The 10,055-nt window shown below is 47.0% G+C and overlaps 1 protein-coding gene across 1 annotated transcript; it reads right to left on the bottom strand.

Moving 5' to 3' along the window:
- Positions 1-406: 406 nt before the first annotated feature.
- Positions 407-9,825, bottom strand: LOC146717306 (transmembrane protein 182-like). Its single transcript, XM_085474248.1, has 5 exons — positions 9,503-9,825; positions 4,278-4,401; positions 3,656-3,754; positions 1,311-1,448; positions 407-994 (listed from the first exon to the last, which is right to left on the bottom strand). The coding sequence occupies exons 1-5, from the start codon at positions 9,674-9,676 to the stop codon at positions 774-776; spliced, it is 756 nt and encodes a 251-aa protein (XP_085330374.1). The 5' UTR covers positions 9,677-9,825; the 3' UTR covers positions 407-773.
- Positions 9,826-10,055: the final 230 nt, after the last annotated feature.

Raw genomic sequence — 10,055 nt, 5'->3', positions numbered from 1 at the left:
GAGCTAATATTGTAGCACTTGTGATACAATCACACGTCAGCGTTTCTCCTTTTGAATAACACAAGAAAAGATTCCTATAGGGCACGGCTCATTTTGGGAATTATTTTTGGATTTAGCTGCACTCTGGGTTTGAAATCTAAATCTAAAGTTTCTGTAAAAGGTGGAAAAAAGAACAAAAAACCAGAAAGAAACAATAAAGCATGGGGGGATTGAATGAGGAGTAAAATGTGATTGGGGTGAAGGAGGCAGGTGGCTGGCCTGCTGTACACCAACCAAACCCACAAACAGCTGTTCATTTCTCAAAGCACCCTTGTGCCCCCCTCCATGCATCAATTCTCCCTCTCTCTTTCTGTCTCTCCCCCCCAATATCTTCCTCTTTCCCGCTCCACCCCCACCCTCTCCCCAAGCCTCCAGTCCACCCAGCCATTCCTGCCTCCCACCTCACTCTGCTGCAGCTAAACACACTTTGATCACGCGCCAGAATCAGGACACAGCTGGTTCACCCGTGCACTTCTCACCGTCTGCTTATCATTTGTGGCGATAGTAAAACATGGCAGCGATAACATGTTTAAGTAAATAGTGACATTTGAGGAGAAATTAAGCAAAGTGGGAGACAGACAGAAAACTTCCAGGAGACCCAAAGCAGCGGCAGTCTTTCCTGTATTTACATCCCAAAAACACGCTAATCCAGTCAAGTGCAGGACATAAAAAAGTCAGGCCTCTCCACCACCACCCGCTCCCCTCCTCTCCACCCTGTGATCCAGGCGGGCAGGTCACTTGCTGGCATGAATTGCACGGCCTACCAGCAAGAAGACCAAACCAGAGATGAGCTCCAGGGGCACTCCGGCAGCCGCCACCATGAATGACAGGCCGTAGAGGACTGAAACCTCAGCGTTCGGACATGTTTCCCCTCTCTCCTGAAGGATGTAGCTCTTCACATCCACCACCTCCATCCACAGGACGTAGAGCAGAAGCGTGAACAGGAACAGGCAGGCTGCGGAGAGAGACAGTATTAGAGAGACAGACACAGAGGCCGTCAGTGCTGTGAGTGGCTGCAGAGGAACGCAGCTCCTCTTCATCTCTACTGTTACCACGGCGGCAGTGTTTACTGCTGTCGTTATAGTGACAACACTGCAGAGTGACATCTGCTGCTCCGCGTGCCGGGTGTGTGTTTATCATGTGACAGGTATGAACAGCTGACAGCAGCAAAGGCTGCAGAATGAATGTGCGTCTGTGCATTCGTCTCTTATTTCACGCTACAGTTAGGACTTACACACACATAGATGCACAGGCAGCAGTCTATATTTTACCAGCAGCTAAGAGGAAGGCCCCGCCCAACTTGTAGAGTTTGTAGCTGATGAAAGGAACACCACAGACCAAGAGGAAGCCTCCAGCCAGAGCTAAGACGAGTCCGAGGATTATCAGCACGGTCCAGAAGCCCCGAAACACTGCAAGAAACACAAGCACAGCAGTGGAATCCCATAAGTGTTCTGCAAAGAAAGGGTGTTTTTGCTCAGGTTTTCAGTTTAATCCCAGCCCCTTGGATTCATTTGCTGACCGGTCCGCAAACAAGATGCTGAAGCCCAGGTTGCTCCTGTCGGCTGGCGAGTCTTGCATTCCTACCCAGGAATTTTGTGTATGTGTGTGAATGGAAGAATAGGAAACACATTGCAAAGTGCTTTGTAGAGCTGCCAAGGTTAAAAGGATGTCATATAAGAACGGATCATTTACATGTAAGAAGCTAAAGTCAGCATCCAGTTACTCTGGCTCTGAGAAAAAGAAAGCAAGAAAACTGCTCTTCCACATCAGTCATTACATGTTCATTTTGTTTGGTTTCAGTCACAGGAAGGCAACGCTGGTTCTGATCTTTTGCAAGAAGATTGGAAACAACCAGCCATCTGTAGATGTGGTTAAATGCTGTCCTATTTAACACACAAATAGAAGAGTGTTTCCCATCTTCCCATAAAACGCTTAGCAAGAAAGCACAAAAAAGTATTTCCCAAAATAGACTGTTCCTTCAGGCTGGTCCTTTAATAACTTCGATATGGTCCTGATACGTTTAGGCTGTAATATGAGCACTTTTTGACTGAATAATAAATACCAGATTAAGTATTTCTCTGCTAAATCTTTACTGCTGTAGCAAAGATGGGATTTACTACTGATATATATGTGGGGACCTACAGATGAGGCCAAAATTATTAAGCGTTGCTTCTTTTAACGGATCGAAGGAATTTGTTATACAAGTGTCAAGAACAGGAGTGAGGAGTATCCTCAATAAATTCCAAGAAACCCACAGAGTACAGAACACGCCTGGCAGTGGTAGGAAGTGAAAGATTTCAAAGATTCTGGAAAGAAAACTAGTGAGAGATGTTTCTAGAGAGCCCAGAATAACTGCGAAGACACCCATGAATGATTTAGCCAAGTTGGGAATTGTAGTCTCAAATGAGACAATCACTAGAGCCCTGCACAGGAATGATGCGAGACTGGAGACCAGGAAAAACTTCACTTCTGCAGAAGACACGCCTTCAAGCCAGACTGCGGTGTGCTAAGGACACCCTAGAGACAGATAATGCACACTAGAAGAGCGAGAAGAGGAGATAAAACTAGAGCTCTTTGTCCACAGACACTTTGCTGATGTTTGGAGAAAGTAGTGAGAGTTCTACATCTCAAAGGACAGCGTCCCCACAGTGAAACACGGTGGTGGGAGGATCATGATGGGTGGATGCTTCAGTGGGTCTGGAACTGGGAATCTCATCAAGGTGGAAGGAATCATGAAGTTTATGTGAAGATTTTAAAAGCATTCAAAAACAAACCTGAGTCTGGGTCGTCTCTTTATCTTTAAACACAACAACAACCCAAAATATGTCGCTCCTGGGGAACAACTACCTCCAGAACACCAAAGTAAATGTTACTGACTGGCCAGTTCAAAAAAATGCAAAGCCCTGACTTGGAAATCACTGTGGGATGAACTGAAAACCAGGGTCCCTGCTGGAAGACCATCAAATCTGGAGAGCATGTGAGACATGTTGAAAACTACAACAAACGACTGCAGGCTGTTATCCAGCAAAAAGAGTAAACGACTGACTGTTAGCATCGAGGAGGTAATTATTTGGAACCTGGTAGTTTTTGTGAAATAATTTTGTTTCTATGTGCAAAGCAAAAATAATGTAAGCATCCAAAATAAAACAAGGATGTTCGGACAAGCTGTGCTAAAAACAAGTTATCGCTCTGTTAAACAGCATTTGGGAAATACCCATATTTTTATTCAAGAGTAAAAAATATTTCTCAATCATGTATCAAAGATTTGTATCAAAGATAATTTTACCTGAAGTTTAGGAGTGAGACTACACCTTAAGCACTCCTCTTCTAAAAACCTGTACCTGCTCCAAACACCTGTCTGTTCTCAATTTTAGGTCCCACCCTCCCCCTCTTTCTCTCCGTTTCCCAGATAGGCACTTGGTGTATCCGGCATCCTCATATCAGTCTTCTCCAAACCTCTGCCTCTCACCCAGCTGGCGTCAAATAATCTATCCACGATTATTTGTACATATTTTGTTGTTCATAAAATGTCTTGCATAGATTTGACCTCACTACTGAACAACAGGAAACAGAAAGACGTGTGTCCATGCAGCATATATTTGAGACTGTGAATTACCTGCTGTGGGGTCATAATTTGGATGAGGGACTTGTCCAACTGCAACCGGTAGCGGGAAGAGGTAACCATGGATGCAAACCTTAGACTCTGGCTGGTTTGCTATAGTTAAAAAAATGAGAAAGGTTTACAAAAATAATCACTCAAAATAATGGGCAAAGGTCTATAACCACAATAAACAGCAGACATATTAAGGCTTACACATAATTCAGTACTGACTTTATTGTTGCCTTTTATTTCCCATCATTGACTAGATTTTCTAAAAGCAGTGTCTGAATGAGTGGCAGAAGCACACTCAGCTATCGGGCCACTTGAATAACAATATGCTCAATGGTTGTTCTGGATTTCTTTTTCAATTCAGTGATGAAACATTAAGTGCAGCAGAAAATAAAAAAGACACAAATGCAAAATGCAGTCGGGGGAAAACAAAAAGCCCCAAAACACCCCATAAACAACATATTTTAGCAATCCTTTACATTTACTGTCATATATGGGCATTTTTCTTTTCTGCACTTGTAGCATGTCAAGGAGACCGCAGTGTTGAGCAAGGGACACGCAACCACATTGGACAACTCCCAAGAAAACCTTTGCTCAGCTTAACTAGAGGAAAGTTTCGCCTACGTACTGAAGAGAGTGGCCAGCACTGCGTGCGTCGTGGGCTCCACCTGAAACGCACAGCGCCAGAAAAAGCCCTCGTGGTGCAGCGTGAGGGAAGGAGGGGAGGTACTCGCTTCTTCCACCAACAGCGTCTAAGAAAAAGAAATGGAAGACAGACTGACATCACACAGATAGATGCTCGAATACCTAAAGATGGATGAATCCCATTTTCTGTCAGCGCTGTCAACACGTCTGCGCTCGCGGCTCTGTGTGATTCCCTACTTCACTGGAGCCACGGCATCAAACGTGGTTCTGATTATGGCCTGCTGGTCTGTGAGGTTTTCGAGGGGGAACTTATATTCTCTGCTCGCTTGTCAGAAATATGATTGATGGCGCCGAATAACACAACAACTTTAATCATCCTGTTTTATTGAAAATGAAAGACTTTGTTTCTGTGATGTTACGGAGGAATTCACTGGGGGATTAGCTTTTATAAATATATCCCTTACGTTGCACTCTTTGAACTTTCACACAAGTGCTTCATGGGAGAATAAACTGGAAAATTAAAGGGCCACTCCACTGATTTTACACATGAAGCTCAGCCGGCTCGTCAGTGAGAGTCCTACTCGCCGTGTAAAAACAGTCATATCAAGGTGCCACAGTTTTGTCAAACCTTACCCCGAACCACTTTTATTTTACAGCTGGCAGTCGAAGTGATGGACCAAAAATATAAAATTTATGAAATACACTCAAATTTTCAGCAGCATGCTGATAGCAGCAAAAGGTTATCAAGGATGTCAGTGTGTGATGACTGGGTGGTCCACAGCTGTGGTCCAGACTGAAAGATCTCAACATCTGGGTGGATTACTCTGACATACTCTATATAATCCCTGTTTTTGTCTCCTATTCATGAAATAATACCTCGGCTGCTTATTTGCTTAATATCAGCATGTTCATATTTTAACCAGAGCCATGCTCGTCTTCACAAAGATGCTACTGTAGTGTGTATGATGGGATGCTGTGTCACAAACTCTGGATGTGAAGTCAGAATGTAGGTGTGTAATGAGCAGGGAGGGTTTGATGAAAGGTGCATTTGGAGGTATTGTGGTAAGATCATAAACGCTCCGTCTCTGGGCTGGGACCCGGACTGGGCCTCGGGGGCTTGGGTCCTGGTTGGTGTGTTGCCGGGGTTGTGGGCGGGTGGGTGCATGGGGGCCCAGCCCTGGAGCAGGGTGCCGCCGGTGCGTCGAGCCACCTGGGGGGCTCTTCAACTGGTGGGGGAGATTGTCACATCTTGCAGGAGCTTTCCTCTCCTCAGGAGCTCCCTCTGCAGGAGGGGGAGATACAGGAGAGGTGGAGGAAGATCTCAGCCTGGGTGTTTATTGTCTTATGTAGTCTGGAAGATGAGTGGATGGTGGGGTGGGTGCAGTTTTCTCTGTGGTGGGGTTGGGTGGACTGTCCCGGGCTCTGTGGGGCCGGGCGGCGCTGCTGCACTGGGCCCGGTCTGGATGGGCCTGGGCCCCCTTTCCCTGGCGGGTCGCGGAGTATGGGGGTGCCTACTGGGGTCAGCGGGGAAGCTGGCCCCAGGGAGGGGTCACTTGCCCCTCCCTTCCTTCCCTCCCCATCTCCAGCTGCCTCCCTCTTCCCGCTCCACCACAACCACCCACACATGCAGGGCCTTGGAGTAGGGGTATGTCACCAGGGTGCAGAGGAGGCTACCCCCCCTCTGTCCCCTTCTGGCTGCCTCTGCCTCAATTTTATCCCACAACTTAGATATTCACATTACTCACACTCTCATTACACATACATATAGGATCTTGGGGGTGGGCACGATACACGGAGTCCAAAGTACCATCAGGGTGTACACCCCACCCCTGGCATCGTTGCCCACCTCTCAATTTTAAATACACGTAGACATTGAGGGCTAGCAGGAGGGACCATGCGCTTACCTGCTGCTCTCTGGCAGGTAGCTCCAAGCCCTCCTGGGTTTTAAATGCACCTTAGAACACACATGCATCAACATTACAATGAGCGGGTGGAGGGAGGTTTGGAGTCTTCTCTCACCCCCGTTCTCTGCGACCTGCTGGAGCAGGGGGGCTAGGAGGAGGAGTTGGCCGTCCGACTGCGGTCTGGAGTGTGGAGCCTTCCTGCTGCTGCGGAGTCGGGGCGGTCTGCCTCCCCCCACCGCAGGGAAAAGGGAAACACCACCTGGGTCTGGGTGCAGTTCCCCCCTCCAGGGGCGAGGGCACCTAGACCCGGTTTGTAGAGTACGCTTGGGGAGTGTGATCGTGTGTACAACGTCTCTTTATGTCTGTCTCCACGTTGGTTGAGTGTGGAGTAAGTGCATATGAGAGCATGAGGGTGGGAATGGATGTTTGTATCTGTGTGTGCCTGTATGTCTGTGTCTATATGTCAGGTTGGGTGTCAGGCGCCACCTCTCTGGGGACATCTCAGGCCCTCCAAGGTTTGGAGGCCTATCTCCCCCTACCACCACTTCCCCTGCCAGTGGCGGACCCCCTCAGACATCGGTGCGTTGGTGGTTCTTTGTGTCCGGGGATGGGCGTCCAGGTACACACCGGCTCACTCCTTGGCGGCCGCTTATCGGGGCCTGGAGCCTGGGGCTCGCTCGGGCCACTTCGGAGGTGGGGTGCCCCCGGCCTCTCGGCCTGGGGCTCGGTCACTCAGGCGCAGCTGGCTGCCGGCGGAGCTCACGGGCGCGTCACTGCAACTCCCCCTGGCTTCTGCTCCGCGGCTGCTGAGTGAGCCCTCATCTGGGACTCTCCTCAGCTCTTTCCGGGACAGTGGCGCAGCTGCCCCTCTGTTGGTCTTCCTTGGTCTCTTGTGTTCTGGGGGCCTCTGGATGTCTGGAGTTTTGATCTCCTCCACACCTGCTTCACGCCCTGGAGGACGGGGCTGTGGCCCCCCCACACCCTCTAGCAGATTATTACATGAAGGAACCTTTTAAAAAAACAAAAAACAAGCGCGTCCATGCTCACAGGTGTACACATGGGTGATCACACCCACAAACTACACCCTTTTTGGCTCCTACCTCAAAGCACACTGTGTTCTGTTGATCTTATGTGCTGCACAATAATGTTTAACATTTAGTATTTACTGTCATATTCCCATATATCATTGTGATGTTGTTTATTCTATTACTCTTGTTCTCTTCTGCTTGCTTTCTTTTTTCTTTCTCAGCAGGTGATCCAGGTGATTGATATATGCATTTTTTTTCTCTGCCCGTTCTGTTGGTTTTTGTCTTTTGCCCTTCTCCCCCGTCCCTCTTCTCAGCTGTTTCTCTTTCCCTCTTTCTTTCTCCCCTTCTTTCCCCCAGTCAAGTCTGTCCCGTATTCAGTAAGTGAAAATAAAATAAACAATAAAAGGTGAATCAAATGGACCATTACGGCAAGGCTGGGATGGTCAGTTTGGTAAAGTAAATCCGTTGGGCATCTTTCTTTGCCTTTAGACAACAATTCTGATGGCAAAAGAGCCAAACGGGACAGGCCAAAAAAAAAAAAGATCATAAAGGCCACTAAATACAAACTACAAGTCCACATGTCTCTTCTAACTCCTCTCCTGCACACTTTACAGAAGTGCAGTCACCTACAACAGGAAGGCCAAACATAAGGTCCGGGGGCCAGAATCAACCCGGCAACAGCTCCAATCAGGCCCACTGATTTTGAACCTTTAACTGTATTTTCATACGTTTTACAGCTTTTCTGATGAAGACCTCCAACAACTCGTAAAGTACCAGTGAGGACAGTGCAGGGAATGAGCAAGCTGAACTTTTTCTGTACTTTTGCGAATTTATCATGTGGAAAGACTGAGGCGTGCTGTTTAAACTGCACTTCTTGTTCTTCTCATGGATTTAATGTTTGGATCAAAGTCTTTACACTGACAGAAAGGGGAGTTTTACTGGTCCAGTCTATTTAAGATCAAACTGGGCTGTACTAACCACTATGTAAAATGAGTTTAGACATCCCTGGCCTCCCACACGTTTGGTCAGAGTGTAATCGGTCAAAAAAAAAAAAAATGCAGTGGTTTCCAAATCAGGAAGACTTCTGATAATGATTGTCAGTCAGCAACTTTTACTGGATTCACAAATGCAAGACCTTTGCTATGCCATTAAAGAGACAAAAACATATTTTTTAAAAACACTCCAGTTGAACTTATCTAAGAGGCAAAGTGGAGAACTGTAGTCTGACTGCTTTCTCTTGCAGGCCAAAGAGGTTAAGAGTCCTCTGCCCTGACACGGTTAAAAGTCAGTACCTGTGTTGGTATGGAAGTAGATTAATAATGGATTGTATTTATATAGCACTTTTCAAGGCACCCAAAGCGCTTTACAATTCCACTATTCATTCACACACTGGTGGAGGCAGCTACAGTTGTAGCCACAGCTGCCCTGGGGCAGACTGACAGAAGCCAGGCTGCCATATCGCGCCATCGGCCCCTCTGGCCAACACCAGTACGGTAAAGTGTCTTGCCCAAGGACATAACGAGCAGGACAGAGAGCCCGGAGATCGAACCGGCAACCTTTCAGTTACAGATGCGCTTCCCAACCCCCTGAGCCATTAGTGAGCATTACTCAGGTAACCGGTAATGCTGACCAGTGGATTCAGGTTCTGGAGCAAAATATGCTGCATTGCAGTGTCTTGTTTCAGGGAAGGTCTTGCTTATTTCAACAAGATATCAGCAAACAACGTTCTGCATGTATTCCAGTATGGGTGGAGCTGTTGCCCAGTCAAAACATTTGGAGCAAGAGAGGTTCAAACTGCTGGGCAGCTGGAATCCTTACAAGAAAGAATAACGCTACTGCCACGTTTCAAGAATTCGATATTGCAGCAAAGCATCTGACCCAGCTTTTATGAAACATGCCGGTAGCATCAAAATCTAAACTTATATTTTTTTCTTTTAAAAACAAAATCCCTCTGCTTCAACATTTGCTGTTTTCCTTGTTCTAGTTTTAATTAAAACTCATATGTTCTGTGATTATAAATGTGTTTTGCACAGCCTCCCAGCTTCTTTGGAAACAAGGTTGTAAATTGCTTCAGGACATCTTTAAATATCTTATAGTGGCACAGCAGCGAGTCCACAGCACCTGATCGGGTTTCCCCGTTTATTCTTTTTGTGGTTTTCACGTGTGACCAGTTAAAAATAATATTTTCGGTTGCTGTTATTGAATTGATGTGTTTTGATGGAAGTGATCAGTGATTGCTTACAGTATGTTAGGAATCGCACTTCTATCTGTCCTACCTCAGTCCTGTTGGCATCTTTGTCCCCCATCGGTGTCGTTTGTGTTTGCCATCTATATGGTCCGCAGTTGTCGCTTGCGACCAGCCAGTAGTCAGTACCAAATGCCAGGAAGAAACACAGAGTCCCTATTACCCCAAAAATCCCCCCAGACAGGGCTGCAGCTCCCACCCTCATAACTCCGGCCTTTACCCCGCTTTAAAGTATGATTCCTCTTAGCTTTTAGTCTTCAGGTCAGTGACTCCTTACTTGTGTCCACTCTGAAGGCTGTCTGCCCAGTCCCAATCCTAAAGAACATGACCAGCCTCTCTCAGCCACTCCCTGGCATGCTGGGAGCTGTGAGGAAAAAAATGCTACAGTAACCGAGCAGGTCAAACAGAGGGAGGTGGGGGGACAGGAGTTATTTTAGGACGCAGTAAGCCTGTCCTCGTCAGATTACCAGTGTATGTATTTTGCTGTGCATTTGTAAAGGAAACAAGGAGAGGAAAGATTGGCGTGAGGACGGTGTGGGCAGCAGGTATCAGCATTTATGACTGCGAGGTATTTGTAATGTTGG

The sequence above is a fragment of the Copadichromis virginalis genome, linkage group LG2 (assembly GCF_057382275.1).
Source record: "Copadichromis virginalis isolate Kocher_CV1m ecotype Utaka linkage group LG2, C_Virginalis_male_GT1.1, whole genome shotgun sequence".
NCBI lineage: Eukaryota > Metazoa > Chordata > Actinopteri > Cichliformes > Cichlidae > Copadichromis > Copadichromis virginalis.
Note: the sequence above shows the minus strand (reverse complement) of the source record. Positions and strands in the feature narration are given on the sequence as shown.

What these genes read in the sequence shown, in the direction of transcription:
- LOC146717306 (XM_085474248.1), bottom strand. Translation starts at nt 9,676, where the DNA reads ATGAGGGTGGGAGCTGCAGCCCTGTCTGGGGGGATTTTTGGGGTAATA. An exon ending in AAATTATGACCCCACAGCAG is followed by an intron (nt 1,449 to 3,655) that starts GTAATTCACAGT and finishes TGTTTCTTGCAG; the next exon opens with TGTTTCGGGGCTTCTGGACC. An exon ending in GGCCTTCCTCTTAGCTGCTG is followed by an intron (nt 995 to 1,310) that starts GTAAAATATAGA and finishes CTCTCTCCGCAG; the next exon opens with CCTGCCTGTTCCTGTTCACG.